The sequence below is a fragment of the Vespa velutina genome, chromosome 6 (genome assembly GCF_912470025.1).
Source record: "Vespa velutina chromosome 6, iVesVel2.1, whole genome shotgun sequence".
NCBI classification, from domain to species: domain Eukaryota; kingdom Metazoa; phylum Arthropoda; class Insecta; order Hymenoptera; family Vespidae; genus Vespa; species Vespa velutina.
In genome coordinates, this window is record NC_062193.1 from 7,099,670 (window position 1) to 7,119,387 (window position 19,718).

At 33.4% G+C, this 19,718-nt stretch overlaps 2 protein-coding genes across 5 annotated transcripts in view; one reads left to right on the forward strand and one right to left on the reverse strand.

Annotated features, from left to right (window-relative positions):
• LOC124949717 (putative oxidoreductase GLYR1 homolog) overlaps positions 1-19,718 on the forward strand; it is a 33,350-nt gene that overhangs the window by 555 nt on the left and 13,077 nt on the right. The window contains exons 3-7 of one of the 2 annotated variants that reach the window (XM_047495320.1): positions 619-707; positions 877-1,003; positions 1,227-1,331; positions 1,484-1,675; positions 3,158-3,331. In XM_047495320.1, coding sequence (XP_047351276.1) covers positions 619-707; positions 877-1,003; positions 1,227-1,331; positions 1,484-1,675; positions 3,158-3,331 — 687 coding nt within the window. The remainder of the gene's footprint in view (positions 1-618; positions 708-876; positions 1,004-1,226; positions 1,332-1,483; positions 1,676-3,157; positions 3,332-19,718) is intronic. The other variant, XM_047495321.1, reaches the window with a different exon arrangement.
• Positions 7,205-14,826, reverse strand: LOC124949716 (leucine-rich repeat and immunoglobulin-like domain-containing nogo receptor-interacting protein 2). Of its 3 annotated transcripts, none has more exons than XM_047495318.1 (4): positions 14,059-14,821; positions 11,805-13,609; positions 11,256-11,538; positions 7,205-11,037 (listed from the first exon to the last, which is right to left on the reverse strand). In XM_047495318.1, the coding sequence occupies exons 2-4, from the start codon at positions 13,598-13,600 to the stop codon at positions 10,384-10,386; spliced, it is 2,733 nt and encodes a 910-aa protein (XP_047351274.1). In that variant the 5' UTR covers positions 13,601-13,609; positions 14,059-14,821; the 3' UTR covers positions 7,205-10,383. The 3 variants fall into 3 exon arrangements, with proteins under 3 accessions (XP_047351274.1, XP_047351273.1, XP_047351275.1); XM_047495317.1 differs by having other exon boundaries at positions 11,805-13,854; positions 14,059-14,820; XM_047495319.1 differs by having other exon boundaries at positions 11,256-11,505; positions 11,805-14,826.

Consider the following 19,718-nt stretch of genomic DNA (forward strand, 5'->3'; position numbering starts at 1 on the left):
CGCTTCCCCTTAAGTTCCCCCTCCTTTTCCTCTTTCGCGGACTGTTTGTCTTTATCATGGATCTCTATGATGTTTGCAATAGGAATACGATATATCCATCGTATTCTACTTTAACACGTGATTGAGTAATATTTTTCTATTAACTTCGAAACATTTGCTACGTTTTTTTTTTTTTTTTTTTTTTTTTAAATTCGCAATAATTCTCATGCGTCTAGCCACCTATATGTATTTACGCGGGAACTATGAGGTTCCGTAATTCATTTATACGTGTATGTCAAATTTATTTATTATTCGTCTAATTTTCGACATTTGTAATAAGATTTTGGAATAATAATTACAACAATATTTTTGTATAATTATTATTTATATAGTAATAAAATGTTAGATTTGCTTTCATTTAATGGATAGGCTATTTCTTTTGATTACAATGTGTACAAAAATGCTTGTATAAAAAAGGTCTGTGTCCCATTGATGAACTATATATCTGCAAATTTGTAAAATATTTATCTGTACAATAAGTTAAATGAAGCAAAATACATGATAACTTTTATGGTAGTGCTATGATGCAATCATTGGGACATACTTTGTCTTATACTAATTTAAACGTGATATCCGAAGGTATCCATTCCTTCGAAGGATTTGAAGAAACCAGGAAATACTAAGAGAGGACCAGTACAATGTATTTTCTTCTTTGGAACTAATAATTAGTAAGTTCATGTTTAAGTTCGTTGTTTTTTCTTTTTATTTATTTATTTGTTTTTTCTTTTCTTTTTTTTTTTCTTTTTTTTTTCTTTTTTTTTTTTTTTTTCATTTATTTCTTAATAGTATTTTCGTTAGTTATGTCAGTCTTTACATTCAAAGATGCATTTCTTCTAGTGCATGGATAGAAGAATCCAATATCAAACCATACCAACAATATAAAGATACTTTGGTAAAGTCAAGTAAGTCTATCGCTTTTAAAGATGCAGTGGAAGCTATAGAAGAATTTATTGCCAAAGGAGAGGTAAATTTATTATTTAAGGTTTCTTAAGTTGTTCCAATAATAATTTTCATGTATTCATAATTTGATATAATAGAAATATATTTTGTTCGTTATATACTGTCTTTAAAATTCAAATACCAAAAAGCTTTTGTTATTCCATATTAGAAAATTTGACTCTTTTTAATAAATATTTATCTATATGAATAAATAAGACATCTTGTGTAAAAATATTTATATGCTTTAGGTTTTTGAAGATGGCTTAGATCCAGATTCGTTATTTGACAGACTGAAAGAAGACACGTTATCTACAGAAAAGAAAATAGTTACAAAAATACCGAAACCACGCAAGGTGAGGTCTTGTATTAACTCTGTATTTTTTATATTATATATTTGATTATCCCTTTTGATTTTAATTATGTTGCACCTTTGAATAATAGAGGAATTTTTGATTTGTTAAATTAAGATTTTTCAATTGAAATTTCAAATGCACTATTAAAATAGGAAACACCGAAAGCTAAGAGACTGGATAGTGGTGCCAGTGACACACGTCGTCCAGCCAAAAAACAACGCAGAGAATCCAGTACAAGCAATAGTAACAGAGTCGGCAGTATTAGTCCTGCACTAAATCATTCTACTCCTACTAGGAAGTCAGGTTCAACTCTTCTAAACAGGCCAGCCAATATCACCAGACCTGTAAGTTATTATATTATTTTTAATCAAAATAAGTTTCGTTTTCAATCAGTCGCAGATACAATAATTTTCAAGAGATTATATTTAATAGATATTAACAGTGTTGATTATTCGATATCTTTATACTTTCCTAAGAAACTTATGAGAAATTTAAAAATTCTCTTTCCTTTAATTCTTATTGGGAAGTATAATATAATTAATGAATAATTATTCATAATTTTATATTTGCAATAATAATTGATTTATAAATAATATGCGACTGTTAATTAATACTTTTATTTAACTAAATATCATAAAAAATATTGTGAGCAACAATTTATACAAATTTCATAATTGTGCCTATTTCTTGTGTTTTGTATTAATTTCATTGAATGATTTTTGATTAATTCTGTTTTTAAAAATAATACATAATTGCTACATTAATGTAGTAATATTGTTTTTTATAGTTGCAGGATAAAATAATAGATTTGTTTTGCTGTTCATACAAGGTTTTATATAATCTCATATTAAAAATAAATTAATATTTTATTAGTAAACATTATCTATATGAAAATCTTTAAATAGACAGTTTTTATAAATTATAGTTAATTAATTTTTATATGGAATAATCTTTATATGTATATTTTCACAATTATACATTTATAAAAATATCATATGAAAGTTTTAAGATAAAATCATAAAAATTATATCAATTAAAAGGAAGAATAGTCTGTTTATCTTTCCTTTTTTTTTTCTTTTTTTTTTTCTTTTTCTTTTTTTTTTTAAGTTTTTGTGAGGTTTCACGATGTATCAATTGTTCAACTTATCAAAGATAATTAAGTACTCAGTCTTGCAAAAAATCTACGAAAATATAGTACACAAAAATTGAACATATTATATGTTTAATTATAGATACATGTTTTATTTATTGGCAAAAATACTACCAAATAAATACAAATGAGAAAGAAATATAATTTTCATAGATGCATATATATATATATAACATACATGCTATATTGATTGCATCAATAGTGAGTACATACTACTAATACATAGTTCTTCACTTGAGGCATGATGCAATTTTCAAGCTACTATGAAGTAAATAATGCACGTATTTACGCTAACATTTTATTAATGTGTTAACAATTTATACGATGTTTATTCATATATTTTACGCATTTCATATAAATAATTGAAATTATAAGTAATTTTCTTCCTTTATAATGTGCAATTTAAACATACGTGCAAATCCATTAAATATTTATTTAAATTATTTTTATTAAACAAATCTTACGTACTTGAAGTATAGTTATTTAATATTTCAAGTATAATTTTATAATAAAATCGTAATAATGATAACAAAAAAGAAAGTTTAAGATTAAAAATAACAAATTTTTTTTTCTTTTTTTAAATTTCTTATTACTTTTACTTCCTTTAAGATATTCTTTAACGAATGATTTCTCGTCCTATTTGAAATTTAATCGTCTGTTACACTTTGTGCAACAGGTAACACCACCTCTAGATGTTGAAACATTATCTCAAACTCTCAAAGAGAAGAATATCCTTCCTTCGAATTTGAAATTTGGTTTCCTCGGTTTGGGAATTATGGGCAGCGGCATCGTAAAAAATTTGATCAACAGTGGGCACAGCGTGATAGTGTGGAATCGAACGCAAGAAAAGGTATGTACCTCGTGCGCCATTTTTTCTTTTTTTTTTTTTTTCTTTTTTTTTATTTTTTCTTTTTTTTTTCTTTTCTTTTTCTTTTTTTCTTTTTTTTTTTTTCTTTTCTCGATAACATAGATAAACATAAAATTAAAAAGGAAACTTTTTAACGAGTATTAATGATATATATATATATATATATATATATATATATATATATATATATATATATATGCTTTAACTATATATATGTGTGTGTGTGTGTATGTATATATATATATATATATATATATATATGCTGTAACTATATATATGTGTGGGTGTATATATATATATATGCTTTAATTATATATGTGTATATATATATGCTTTAACTATATATATACATACATATATATATATATATATATATATATATATGTATATGTATATGTATATGTATATGTATATGTATATCTTTCAAAGGTATAATTAATGCATATAACTAAAATCAACTATATCAATGAACTTATGATGGTGATAACATTAAACATTTTATTATGAATATGCAATCATTATCGTTATAATTATACAGTAAAATGGTAATATTTTCTATCAATTTCTTCATCTTCGCGCTCTATCGCGTGGGCGGGTAACACGTATTCAATGTTGAACGTTCGAACATATTGATAAGCCATGCAGATTTATTGGTCCAATTAATAAGAATTTTATTCCGAAGATGTACTGGGTCAGTACATCGAACTTGAAACGATTATGTAAATTATATTTTTAGAAACAAGATTGAATTAGCGTGCACATTTTCTAGTGCAGTGCTTACTTGTCATTACTTTATCTTAATCGTACAAACCTCGTTGCCGCGTATCGAGCTTCGATTTTTTTTTTTTTTTTTTTTTTTTTTTTTTTTTTTTTTTTTTTTTTTTTTTTTTTTTTTTTTTTTTTGAGATGGGAGGGATTTTTTTTTTTAAAGAAGGAAACTGAACTTTGATAGAAAGAGAGGGAAGAGGGATGTTTAAAAACAATAGTTTCGTTATGCGTGTAAAGTAATTTTATTTTTACGATTAATATAGTTTATATATATTTATTTATTTATTTATTATTTAAATCATATTAATAATTGTCGAAAAAATGTCTGAGATTTTTTTTTTGTTTTCGGAAAAAAGTTATAATTTATCATATAAAAGAAAAATATGTTATCTTAGAAAATGTTTTTATATCGATAATATATATATATATATATATAACATATATATATATATATATATATATATATATATGTTTATTTGCTAATATGCAATTAATGGATCTTTCTTTCATTAAAAAAAGATAAAGAAATTTCATTGCCGAAATTATCCCAATTTTTTGTTTCATCTCGTATTCTATAAATTTACTCGTATTTTTATTTGAAGTAATAGAATAAATAAAACTCCAAGAGTTTTCGATAGCCATGCTCGCATCGTTTTATCATTCGTCGTGTAAACTATAAATGATGTTTAGGTTGTATACTCGATATATCGTTTTAAAGACAAATTTTATCGAAAGTTGTTCATTGGAATTCGGAAATGATATTTTTCTAATAATAGAATTTCACTGAAAATCTTAAATGTTCTTTAGAAAAAAAGGAAAGGGTACGCTTTATTTTTTTTAATAATATTTTTTAAGTTCTCCAGTACGATGAACTTTATTATTATTTATATTTTTTTATACATACATTCAAAGAACTTTCTTCTATTATGTATATATATATAAGTTTATGTATATATTTATATATACATATACTTAAAGAGAATAAGAGCTAATTAGATAATTAACTCGCGAGTATTTGAACTTAACAATTCGAATGTCGAGCGACGTCGTTCCATATTTAATAAACATGGTAAATAAAAATTAATGTCGTTAGTTAGGAACTCAATCGATTATATATTGCTAACGGGTTCATTTGTTATGACTTAAAAAAGATCACAGTATTAGGAAAATATTCGTCATATTTTGAATATATTTTTGTATATTACTTTAGTAATATCTCTTAAAGTTCTTTCTTTTTGAGTATCAAGCAAAAAAAAAAAACATTCCAAATGTACGCACATAATTTGTACGCTTAGTTCTTTTAGTATAATAGTTTTATATCTGTTTTTATTGTAAATCATGAATCGTATATATGTGTATGTACATATATAAGTAATCGCGCGAGAGTAGATATGCCGCATATACTTATCATATAAATATTCCCATATCGTACGCATTTGTAGCTAATTCACTTTTAAACTACCAATAATTATTAATGTTTAGTCGGGTGCATGTATATCTTTCGTTAAGGCTCTGTGGATAAAATGGCAATCGTATAAAAAATATACATGTTAGGAAGCATAAGTACAAGTTGTGGCCTTGATAGATAAGGGCGATCTCTCTTTAAATTCTATTATACAACTATTTTTTAATTGCTTCGTTTAAATGTTATCTTTTTCCTCGTTCTTACCATCTTTTTGCTTGTTTTTTCTTTTCTCGTTTTGCTTTCTTTTATTTATTTTTTTTTGTTTGTTTGTTTTTTTTTTTTTTTTTTTTTCCTATCAGCAAAAATATGCACATTCACACAATCGAACAAAATGTTGAAGAACGCATTGATCTTACTTCTTTTTCTTTCTTCCACTTCTCCATTTCGTCGTTTTTATGCGATATATATGATCCGAATCGAATTATTCTTTCTGATCAAATCGTATGAGAAAAAAAAAGTCGAGAAGAGAACGAAAAGATTAAATTTCGATTATTCACGATCGAAGAACGTATTTCGTTTTCTTATCTTCCTCTTTTTTTTTTATTTATTATTATTATTTTTTTTTTCTTTTTCTTTTTTTTTTTTTTTTTTTTTTATTTTCTTTTTCTTTGTCAAATGCGTTTATCATATTACATTTCATCTGGTTGTGCTTCACAATTAAAGTCGAGCATGATAGAACATTTCTTATGCGTTTATTATGAGAGAAAAAGAAAGAATGATATAGTGTTTGTGTACACACACACACACTTTTTATGATAGTATCGAACGACCAAATCGGCGAATATTGACTACGTGTAGTGCCATGACTATATTTATATATATATAGTCATGTTATATATATATATATATATATATATATAATAGTCTAAAGAGTGTAAACCATAGAACGAGTCGTGTATGTGTATGTGTGTGTGTGTGTGTGTATGCATGTGCTGTATGTATCTGTGTGTATACGTTTAAAATGCAAGGCTTTCCCTAGATTTACGCTTTCTCTCTTTCTACCTCTCTACCTCTCTCTCTTTATCATAAGCTTTTTGTCATCATCGAGTTATTCTACTATGGTAAATCTTTCTATGTGTAGTTATGTACACTATTGTTTATCCCTCGACTTTCTGCTCCCATTGATCTCTCTCTCTCTCTCTCTCTCTCTCTCTCTCTCTTTCTCTCTCTCTCTCTTTCTGTCTTTCTCTCTTTCTCTCTTTATATCAAAGACGATAAAAGTTTTATCTATCTCTTCTTCTTGCCAGCCGTTGAGGCAATCTAAAAATAATACGCGGCTAGGATCGCTCTTCGTCGTCGTTGTCATTGTCGTTGTCGTTACGTTGTCGTTGTGTCCGTGACGTCTATTCGTGTAATCATAGCAAATCGGTCCTTTCCTCTGACGAGAAATTTTCTTTGCCAAAGAACCAAACATCTACGACATTCGAAGAGAAGAAGAGTGAGAGTGAAAAAGAGAGAGAGAGAGAGAGAGAGAGAGAGGGGAGGGGGAAGGAAGGAAGAAAGCAAGCGAAATTTTTCTTTAGGGTAAACAAATTTCGAAAGGTCATCAAGAACTATAATTTCTTCATCCCTTTATCGTTTTGAATCCTTCTCTCGTTATATCAAGGAGTCGTTAGGATTTGTAAAAAAAAAAATTCTATTTTTTTTTTTTTTTTTTTTTCCTTTTTTTTTTTTTTTTTTTTTTTTTAATATCCCCTATTTAAAAATTACACTTTATTAGATCGTTAAATCCTTCAAGAAAGACATTTGTGATATTTCTAACTGGTTCACAAAGGAAGATAATAACAATAGAAAGTCATAGAAAAGAACAAAAAGAAAAAAGGAACGAAAAACAAATAAGATAAAAAAAGTATGTATATATATATATATATATATATATATATATGCAATGATTCGGCGTATGATTTTAATGACTGTAAAGCGGAAAAGTGCATGGAACGTTCCAAAATGATTCGACCTTGAAGGAGTTAAAGTTATTGCATTCTTTTTCTGTAGGTTATTGAAACGAAGGGGGAGAGAGAGAGAAAAGATAGATAGATAGAGATAGAAATAGAAATAAAGATAAAGATAGATAAGCCTGGCATGAGATTGTGCCTGATCTCGTGCATTAGAAAAATCGGTCTCCATCCCCCTCCCCCCCTCTCTCAAAGAAATACGCGTAATGTTACTGAATGAGTCACCGAAAAACCTCTTCGTCGTCCTCGCCCTGTTCTACTACGTATATATAGCATGTATATTATTATGCACTTTCGATAGAGCAGTGCTCTATTCATGAATTCAACATTACTTCACCTCGTTCTACAATCTTGTCAAGTTATTTTCTCTGATAAAAACGAAACGAAACAATAATCTCGATTCTTCTCCTCCTCCTCCTCCTCCTCCTCCTCTTTTCCTTCTCTTTCTCCTTCTTTGATCTCAAGTCGATCCTTCACAAAAGACGAAGCAAAGATAGAAGATATTCGTTCGATAACCTCATACAAGCGATATCATCGGTATATACGTGTATCATTTATCCGTGCAAAAGGCACGACTCTATCGACTAATCACAGCTGTTTAGAATCCGTTCGTTGCTCATAGAACGGCTTTGTTTTGTCTTTAAATCACAGAGTCTTTTAATATATCTCTTTTATTATTATTATTATTTTATAATTTTTTTTATTATCATTATTATTATTTCATATATATATATATATATATATATATATATATATATTTTTTTTTTTTCTTTCTTTTCCTTCTCCCATCATTTTTCTTATTTCTCATCCTAGCAATAAAATCTCGATCGCTAACGATCCTCATCGTGTTCTTTTTCTTTCAAATCACTCGTTTAAATTAAATACAGGAAGACTAGAAAAGCTAACGTTAATCGTATCTATCTATCATGTCTAATATACGATCGCGTTATAGGAAAAGGGATAGGTGATCGGTGAATGAAAATTATGACAAAAAAAAAAAGAAATAAAAATAAAAAAAAAAGGATATAATCAAATGGAAATTTCACTAAAACGTTTTCATTGTAAAATCCGAAGAGACTGGAAGAAATTTGTTGTTGGAAAAAATACGTACGCGAACGAAATAAAAGAAAATAAACAAAACAAAAAAAAAAGTAAAAAAGAAGAGATGAACTATTCCTAATTGACATGTTCACAAATTCGATACTTCAAGGCCGAATATTTTTTTTATTCTTTTTAATTACGATTTGTCCATTCAATCCATTCAATTATGTACACAACGATGGTCGACGTGCTAATTAAATGTGGTGATGCGACGTGATCATGAATTAAGTACATGCATGATTTAACACATTTTATGATTTTCCTTTTTCTGGAAAAACTTTAATAACTTTGTGTGTGTCTGTGTGTGTTCTTTTCTTTTTTTTTTTTTTTCTTTTTTTTTTCTTTTTTTTTTTTTTTGTTCCATCCCTTGGAGACACTTTGTGATAGCAATTTAAAAGAATCAAAAATACAATGATCAAACAGGCGTCCAGAGTATTGAAAAATGCGAGGAAGAGAGAGAGAGAGAGAGAGAGAGAGAGAGAGAATCTGTCCACGTGTGTGTGTGTGTGTGGTGTGTTTAAAAGAGAGGATAGAAAGAGAGAAACAAAAAGAAGAAGAAGAATAAAGATTTCTGAACGCTTGTTTTCCCGTTGATTTAGATCTAGAAAAAAAAAAAATTTGGAGATTAGGGGGAAAAAGCAATTACAGCGGAACTATCAAACGGCGAATCGAACTCGCCAATCGACGACTATGACCATACGGTATGTTGGTTGGTCGCGATTCAGTCTTTCGCAGAACGCGTTGTGTTAACATACGTAAATACTCGATAAAATGGCGCGCCTTTAAAAGTGGATGGATAGAATCAAGAGGACGATCTTTTGAATTTTCTCGTACTTCTTTTTCTTTTTTTTTTTTTTCTTTTTTCTTTTTTCTTTCTTTCTTTTTTGAGGAACTCTAATGGATCGACTTGACCGGGTTCCCTCCCTCTTGATCTATCATATTTTACGCGCACTTTCATTCAGAAATTTGATCAAATTCTCATTAAAATAAAATTTTCTTTCTCTCTCGAATGTACTTTGCTTTTTTTTTATTGTTCTTTTTTGTTTTTGTTTTTTTTTTGTTTTTTTTTTGTTTTTTGTTTTTTTTTTTTTTTTTTTTTTTTTTTTTGTTTTTTTTTTTCCTTTTTTTTTCCGACAACGATATATAACGATCAAAAGAAAAAGTACATCGTGAGCGGACAATTTCCAAGATACGTTATTTTGTTCTTTGGAAGCTGTCCGCATTTTTTTTTCTCTTTTTTTCTTTCGTTTTTCCCTTAAACGTCCCCATAAAGTATCGCGCACATATTACACGAATTCGACATTCATCGAACGCACGGAAGAAAAAGGAAAAAAAAAAAAAAGAGAAAAAAAGAACAGAAAAATTGTTCGGTTCCTTGGCACTGAAGTTCGTTCACCTCGAATGTTGTCGGATGTCTCTCTTTTTCTCTCTCAAAGATGGACAGCAACATCCGCCATTCGAATTCTTGATGAGAAGTTAACGCGATTTAGCCCCGCGGAACAACTTTGAACAATGGCCATTACGAAAGCACAGCTTCCATTTAATCTTTTTTTCTCACTATTATTATTATTATTATTATTATTATTATTATTATTATTATTATTATTATTATTATTATTATTTAATATATCTAATGTTCACCAAGCAAAATACACCCTCGCGTCAATTCCATCGTTGAAGAATGAAAGAGTCGCGTTGCTTCTTGTAGTGGTTTTGCTGCTTGTGCACCGCTCGATTCTGATAGGCTAGAGTTTAGTCTCGCGTGGAAGTTCTGGTAAACTGGTGCATGGAGCGAGTAGTCCGAGGATCTCTGATACGTTTCGCGATTCTCCGGCCAATATCTCCGCGCTGGAACCTTTGTAAACCGGTTTACTCTGATCGAACTCATTGCAAACGGACGTAGAACTTCCGTATTCTTCGATGCAATGCAGTATGACCGGGGAAGGCGGGGGAAGTATAATTTGCAGCGGTGCCCTTGGCCCGCTGTTTTCGATATAATTTATATGAATACCTTCCAATGTATTCATACCATGTGGACTGACAGAGGATAATTCCGTGGGTGTATAATATTCGCTGTTCATATCTTCTAAACTAGTACCCGCCGTCATATCGTTGATCTTTGCTTTGAAGTACGTATCTGGTCCTCCATAACCATCCTCTTTACTGTTCTCAAAAACAACGGAATCGCTCTTTCCACAGGAACCACTTCGACAATTGTCGAAATAAAGATTCGGTAGATTCTCCAATACCTTGTTTAACGTTTGCTGTTGATATTTGTAGCTTTCCCTTAGCCGTAATACCTGATGAGCACTGAACTTGCGAATCTTATTCCGTTGGAAGACGTAATTTTCTCGCACCCAATTAAGCTGACTTGTTGAGTAATCTCGTACTCTCTTCACCTGTTATCAAAAAAAAAAAAAAAGGAAATTCTTTGAAACACATATTTTTCTTATCGCAAAAGTAGGAGGAAACTTAATGGATATCTAATGCAAATCATTGCGATCTATCTTGTTATTTACTTCGTAAGAAGTTAGTAATCATAATTCGAATTGATATGTTTATCTAAGTATTGATGAATATTTAAGTTTTTCATGAAAGCTCGTCATCGTATCATTACCTGATCGTAATACTGGTCTCTTAGTGCGGTGAGATGACTGGTACCATAGTCCCTGATGTCGCGTATGTGTCTCATCTGACCCTCGTAACTATCCCGAATCCATTCCACTTGCTGAACACAGTTGTCCTTGATTCTATGCACTTGTTGAGTATAATTTTCACGCAATCTCTCCAATTGTTGACTCTTATACTGTTCTATATTATCCAACATCTGATAAATTTGTTTTGCTCTTGGTGTCGCACCCACGCGCCTGCAGCAAATACACCATTTTATACAACCGCACCTGGAAAATATCGTGGTAAGATTAGAAAAATGTTTATCGAAAGAAAAATTAACCGTAGAAGTAATTCTTTAAGTAATGCTTATCGATCGCTCGTGACCTTCTACCGAATTACTTTACACAGGCGGTATCATTTCAGCGAACAATAATTGAATATTTTGGTCGATAGCAAACAACGATGTAAATATTAGATTTTGTTGGTTTCATACATTATGATCAGGAAACCGGTTTATGACGTAAATAAAAAAGAAATCAGCACGAATAATCACCTCAGGAAAAAGTATCGAATCAACTGCAAAAATAGGGTCAACAGGAGGAAGGCCGTTGCGCTGACTCCACCCACTACTATACTGAAGATTTGGATGTTATGAAGTGTTATAGGATCCATTGCCAACATAATATAGGTTGTTGCATTCGCTATAGGATTAATGGCGAAGCATCTGTAAATCCCAACGTCTTGCCTGAGTAGTTTGCTAATGTACAAAGAGCCATTCTCCAGAATGCGTATCCTCCCATCATCGTCGACCGGTTCGTCCAGTTTCCATCCGTGTATGTGAGGATGCTCTACAAATGCATCAGGGAATGCCGGATCGGGGTTCCAGTGAAGAACCTTGAGCTTTGGAGTGACCCAAGCCAAGGACGGCGCCGGATTGCCATTAAACTCGCACTCCAGTAAAACTGAACTAAGCAATAGATACTGATTGGCGAAAGAGACCCGTGCCAGGGTCGGTGATGTACAATTTAGATAACGAAGAGTTTGCAAGGTATTGATGGTACCATCGATCTCATGTCCGCACCTGAGGCCACTTTTGAAAGCTGCACGTAAATGAGTTCTGCTTTCCGCCCATTTTACAAACCAGAACATACGACAATCGCAGGCCCATGGATTTCCTTGAAGCTGCAATTCTCCAAGATATGGTAATTGAGCAACGTTGGCTGGAAGGAAAGCTAAATCGTTGTCCCGTAAATTTATTCTTCGAAGGGACGGCGTATCGTCTAACACGTGTCGAGAGATCTCACGCAATGGACTATTTGTCAATTCGAGAGTCTCCAATTCCAACAATCCTGCGAAATTCTGATCCCGAAGTATCTCTAATTGAGTGCCGGACAGTAAAAGAGTTCTCAATTTGCTAGTCGGTCGCCAGAGATCTTCAGGTAGCTTGGAGATTGGTAACCTCTCGAGATTGAGCCATCGTAGATTGGAGAGACCTTGAAAGACTGCATTTGTCAGACGAATGACGGGATTGCCAGCTAGATCCAAATATTCCAAGGATGTGAGCTCGGCGAAAAGACCACGTGGCAGTACATCGATCTCGTTGTCGGCTAATTCGAGCACTTTTAACAGAGCAAGACCGGAGAAGAGTCTCGAGGGTAATTTCGTGAGTCTGTTGGCTGATAATCGGAGTTCTTCCAATTGCTTGTTGGGTCTAAAGCTATGATCCGGCAGAGATACTAACAAATTTTCGCTTAAATCCAGACGGAGTAATCCTTTTACTGGACCGAATGCTTGGAAGGGCAGTACGGACAAATGATTTGTCGCCAGACGTATCTCGTGGAGATTATCGAGGCCCTGAAAGAGGACCTGCGGCAAGGTGATCAATCGATTACCGGTGAGATTCAGGTACTGTAGTCGGCGCAACGGGTGGAAGACGTCCGATGGCAGTTCTGCCAGCCTGTTATCACCTAAGTTGAGGCTCTCGAGAGATTCCGTCGCTCGAAATACACCAGGCTCTATCCTTTCTATTCCACTTGACGTCCAAATGAGACTTCTCAGAGCAGCAGAGGTTTCCAATGCCGCGACTGGAATCGCGGCAGCTTGAACATTCTTCAGGATAACGGTGTCCGCTTCTTGCGGTATCCCAAGACCAAGAAAGCTGCGTGACTCGCAGAAGAGACTTTCCTCGTTCTCCGTACATTCGCAACCCGCGGCACATTCTATCCCCGTCGAAGATCTCTTTCCCGAGATCGAAGACGACGAAGGAGTTTGCGTACCCTCGACGCACACCACCACGAAGAGTAAGATCAACCACCACCGCGAAACCCTCGCCAAAGCTCGCTCCCTCATTCCTAAGACCTGCAACGTGACGATATTCTCGACTACAACAAGAATCTCCCATGTCCTAAGGGACTCTTCTATCTCATCAACAGCCTACGAATTAATCGCGGATAATGTTCACGATTTCTAATCCCACGTCACACACGCATTCTCAATGCAATTTCTCTCTCTTCTTTTCTTTTAAAAACAGCTTTAATTCCCTCCCCCCCTTTTTTTGTTCTAGTTTTCTCGAATCGAACACACGTGCTTGCTTGCGAATCCTTCTATAAAAACAAATAATCCTACTTTTATCTCTTTCTCTTCCTCTCTCTCTCTCTCTCTCTGTCTCTCTCTCTCTCTCTCTCTCTCTCTCTCTCTCTCTCTCTCTCTCTCTCTCTCTCTCTCTCTCTCTCTCTCTCATACACTCATTCACTCACTTACTCTCGCTCTCTGTCACTTTCTTTTCTTTATTATTATCGTCTACCTACCTATTCAAAAATCACGGCGATGCCGCGGAAAAGCGAATTATTCGGAAGTGAGCCGGCGATATTTAGCAGGGTGTCGTGGTCTGATTTCTTAATCGTTTGCGAAAAATCCGGCGCGTGATCTTAAAGTGGAGAGCTTCTCGTTTTCATCGTCGTCGTTGACGGTTACAAAGTTTACGATGGTGGTGGTATTGGTGGTGGTGGTGATGATGATGATGATGATGGTGGATGGTGGTGGTGGTGGTGGTGGTGGCGGCGGCGGCGGCGGCGATGACGATACTATTACTGCTGTCGCCTTGTGAAGCCGGTAACATAATTGTGCGTGCGTGTTCTGATGGTTCGATTAATTCGATCCTAAAATCGCACACGGGAAATAAAACCCGCCACGGCACAACGACCGCACGCACACGTTACCTTCTCCCTCCCTTTCTTTTTCTTTCGTTCTACTCTCTTCCTTCCTTCCTTCCTTCCTTCCTTCCTTCCTCCCTCCCTCTTTCAATATCTCTTCGTCAGTCTTTCTGTCCCGCCGTATAGTTGCGGCGTTACACTCTTGTCACGCGTGTGACATGACACGCTCGTGCGTCCCGTCACGAGCAGCGTCGCCCACTGCGTACGAGAGGCAAAAACTGACTATTGGGTCGGTTCGACCGACCGTGCTCCTCCTCGTGGCTACCACCGGTTCTCTCGGTCTCTATCTCTATCTTTCTTTCTCTGTCTTTCTGTCTCTGTCTCTCTCCCTCTTTCTCTTTCACTCTGTCTGTCTTTCTCTTTCTTCATCAGCATTCACCTCACTGGCAACGTTGCTTCTACTCTGTAACCGCGCCGACGCGAACAACGTCCTCACTGGCAACGTCGCGTCGCGCTACGTTTCTGTGGAGGGAGAAGAAGAAAGGAAGGGTGTGAGAGAGAGAGAGAGAGAGAGAGGGAGAGAGAGAGAGGGAACGAGCAAACGTTACTGTCAGCCCCTCGTGAAAAATTTGCTCCCGAACAAAATAGCAATGGAAGAGAAAGAAAAAGAGAAGTTTAAGATTTCTCAAATTCCCTAGGACTACAACTTCGGTTGGTGGTGCTTGTACACGTATTTACGATCTAATTAGCGTCCGACATCATGGGAAGCATTCTTTTTATATACTTACGCCATTTTATGTTCTCTCGTAGTTTTCATATAACTTAGGAATATGTAATATGTACTTCGGGCGAATCTGCTCGAAGGAATCGCTCAAAAGCTTCTCTTTATATACATGACACGCTTTTACATACAAGGGACGCAAAATACAAGAAAAGAGAGAAAACGTTGGGTGTACTATTCGATTAAGAAGACGAAATGGAACGCTCGGCGTTTAGGATCTTTCAAGAATTCAGGATTTTCGCACGGAACGTTCTATTCCTACACCTTCGCCATATTTAAAATAGGTTTCATTGAACTCTATACAACGACGCCATTTTTTTTTTTTTTTTTTTTTTTTTTTTGCCTCGAAATTCAACGCGTCGACAATGCTCGTATCAACTCATTTAATCATTTTTGTTAACATGTTTTTGTCATCAAAATTGTCCGAGCGAATGAGTAAATATTTTTATCCTGTTTCCTCGTTCTCGATATGAACGTTCTTTGTAAAAGTAGGTGTGCCTAAGTACGTACAATGTTGCTGTGTAATTAACGACTATTCACAAAATGTTTTGCTTTTATAATGAATCGTTTCTCGGATCAAAAACGGGAATAAAGAAGCGGAAAAGTTACGTATCGATTACGATTCATCGAAGCGCGGAGCCTATCGAATCGTTTCCACAAACTCGAATTCCATTAAAGTAGCGCGGGCCAATTTATGGCGGGACTTTCGAATATAACGTTCTAGACTTTTTTCCTCGACGAATTAAAAATATACTCGGTGTAGAACGAATTTGATTCTCTTTTTTTGGGGGGGGGGTTTCTTTTTTTTTTTTTTTTTTTTTTTTTTCGTAACAGTGCACAATGCACCACGTGACGTTCATTATATTCGTTTTATTATTATTATTGTTGTTGTTGTTCTTTGCTCTTATACGTCGAACATGGCTCGAATTACAGTTTAATAATTCAATGAGAATTATTTTTAGCATTAGCGTCCGTTTAACGACCCACAACTCCAAGAGAATTATTAGCCGAATCATCATTTTACAATTCTCAGAGTAAAATATAATTATCCGATTATATTTATAGAATCCGGATAAAAGGTTTATAAATAATTCACATATCTGACAATCCAAATATCTGGTAAAAGGATTATTTTATCTTTGCTTACCTGATCAAACAATCGAGTAAATGTCCTCACCGATAAACGACTATCATCGATGTTCGATTCTACTTGCTTTTCTAACGAATATATTTGTAATGTTAGCAAGATGACGTTATGACGTTATACAGTACGTTCAACGTACTAAAGAAAGAAAGAAAATTAGTTGCATCTCCGCAGTTATAGCGTAAGTTGCACCTGCAAATCACTTGTCTAAACGGTCCACGCATATCCGAGCATTCGTATCGTTGTCCTTGATGCGTATGTAGTAATAGCAATGGCAGTCACATAATTTTGACTTTGTCATCGACTCCCTCCCTCCTCCCCCCCCCTCTTCTCTCTCAGTCTCTCTCTTATTTGTAACGAGAGATTAGAGTTAAGAGGATCGAAGTGAGAATGAAAGGGAGAAATCGAGCGAGCGAAAGAGAGAGAGAGAGAGAGAGAGAGAGAGAGAGAGAGAGAGAGAGAGAGAGAGAGGAAGATAGATCAATCTAGAGACAGAATCCGGGAGAGAGATAGAGACAGCAAAGCGTTCATTGTCAGAACGAAGCTGTCAGAGAGACGTAGACTTGTTCGAGACTTCTGACCGATCTCATTCTGTTGCCAATGTCGTGTTTACGAGAGTCTCGACGTCTATCTTTCTCTTTGTTGGCATGGTTAAAGGCGTTGGCGTTAAACTCAACTTCATCGATAGTATGCGCAACGTTCACCTTTAATAAAAAAGAAAGAAAGAGAGAGAGAGAGAGAAAGAGAGAAATAAATTGGAACAATCATTATCTAATCTAATTAAGAGTTAACACAAAAGAGGCCAATTTGGATAAAAGATTTTTCGGATAGTCGTTATCGTCGACATTGAGATTTTCGTACTTGGAAAAACAGAAATAATAGGAGAAACTCTTTGAAATATCGATCGTCCGAATGATATATTTTTGTCGCTTCAATGTATTCATTCTTCTTTGCTTATACACACACGCATACATACATACATACATATATATATATATATATATATATATATATATATATATAATGTTTATACAATTATACTATATTATGGATTTCTATTTCAAAATTTCAATGGGAATCTTACATATCTTGTGTTTCTTTTAACCATATGATTTATGAACCCGCCTTTTGAATATTTTCATTGGCGTCTGACACGGCCGAAGAAGCAAGCGAAAGTTTACAAAATTAACGATAAAACTTCCTTACCATTCGTTGCGTTACATCACATGCATTTATATCGACTGCTTTCGTAAGTAAGCTTTTAATCGAGTTCGATGTTGAAACGAACACGTATGTAGGAATATCGATAGTCTGTTTCTCTCTCTCTCTCTCTCTCTCTCTCTATATATATATATATATATATATAGTATATCTTTCTATCTATCTATCCATCTATCTATCTATTTCTCTCTCTCTCTCTCTCTCTCTCTCTCTCTCTCTCTCTTTCTCCATTTTCTTGTCATATAACAAATGTAAAAGTCTCTCTAAACAAAGCTCTATCTCGCTATCACGATAATGATAAAATTTGAAACATTACTTCGTGTTGATTATCGATGTCCGGTTAATATACGAATGATAAGCTCAATTCTTTTATTTTATTCAATTCCTACTATTTTTTTTTTTTTCTTTTATTTCCTTTTTTTTTCTCTTTCTCTCTCTTAACTACGCAAGACATGCAATTTTTATTACTCCAATGATATTATATTCTCTTATCCCTCTCTTTCTCTCTCTCTCTCTCTCTCTCTCTATCTATTTTATTTTTTCTCTTTCTCTCTTTCTTTCTTTTGAAGAGAACCAAGACGATAGAAATTTACTATCTGATTCTTCTTATCAGGGAATGAAATAATGGCCGACTTATTTACCACTCTTCAGTCTTATCTTACAAAATCGTTTCAAAAGTTCACAGATCGTTGCCTTTTTTGTCATATATTGCAGAGTAATTTTTCATTCGAATTAAGCGAATTTTCCTTTGAATTGAATATATACGATTGATCTTCGATCTTTTCTCCTTTAGTTGATTCATTCGTTGATTTTATTCATCATCGTTCTAAATTTACAAACAATATATCATTCATTGTCATTCATCTTCTTTATATATTTTTTTTTTTTTTTTTTTTTTTTTCCCGAAAATATCGCACTTATCTCGATTTTTGTAAAATTCCGATTCGTCTAGAAAAAGAAGAGAGACGTTTGACCTTGCGCCGTTTCGTAGGTTACGAAAAGCTCTCTCTCTTTCTCTCTGCTCTCTCTCTCTCTCTCTGCTCTCCCCTCTTTCATCCTAACTCTCCTTGCTCGAAGTTTCTTGCCTTGACGTCGGTCATGGTCAGGATGAAACTGACCTGCTATGGTAAGAGTTAGGGTGAATTTACTTTATTTTATTTTAATCTGATTCATCGAACGTAATAGATATTTCGATGAAAATTAAAAAAAGAAAAAAAAGAGAGAAAGAGAAAAAGAAATAAATTTTTTCTTAAATAATTTCACATTTATATACACACAAACACATATACACATTGATTTAGTTATTCGATATAATAAACTCCACGCATTCATTTCTATCGTTGATACTAAAATAGGTAGAAGATAACGCGTAGGTATTATGTAAGACGATTAGAAGAAGAAATCCGTAGGCATTGGATGTACGTATACATATCTACTATATAAAGTTCGTAGGCGAAATCGATACGACTTATAGTACGATGGTGTATACCGGAAGAGACTAGAGTTATCGTTTTATAGATGGTTAAATCAAGGAATTTCATTTCGTTTAACTACTAACAACGTGATATCTTGTAGAAAGCTATCTTTGTTTATCCTTCCATTTCTTAAGAATATATTTTAATCCTTTTCCTAGAATTCATTACCCTAAAATCTTATCTTAACTTAGTTATAAATATCATAATCGAATTTAAATTTGCAGATTATACGGCTTTCCCTTTTTTTTTTTTTTTTTTTTATATAAGATTATTTCATTTTTAATTTTCATTTAAATGAAATTTATTGATCGAATCAATTTAATGTCATATCACATTAATATTCCATTCGTGAGTTCTCTCTTATCTGTCCGCCTATTTTGAATATATGTGATTGAGCGGTATCGAAGATAAGAAGCAAATAATATAAATCGAAGTATATCCAAAATAAGGGGTGAGAGACAACCCTTCGAAGTGATTTAACAATTCCTACGAGTGACCTTAACCATGCCACGGTGAAACGAATTCGACCTCAGCCTCCTTTTCCCTCCGTGGTTACATAACGTCGTTCTTAGTCAATTTCTCCTGAGTTCTCTCAAGCTCTCAAGCTTGAAGAAGAAGAAAACGACAACGAAAATGAAAGGATTGGAAAGAGAAAGAACGATGAAGAATAATGTTTCTTTTCTTATGTGAAAAA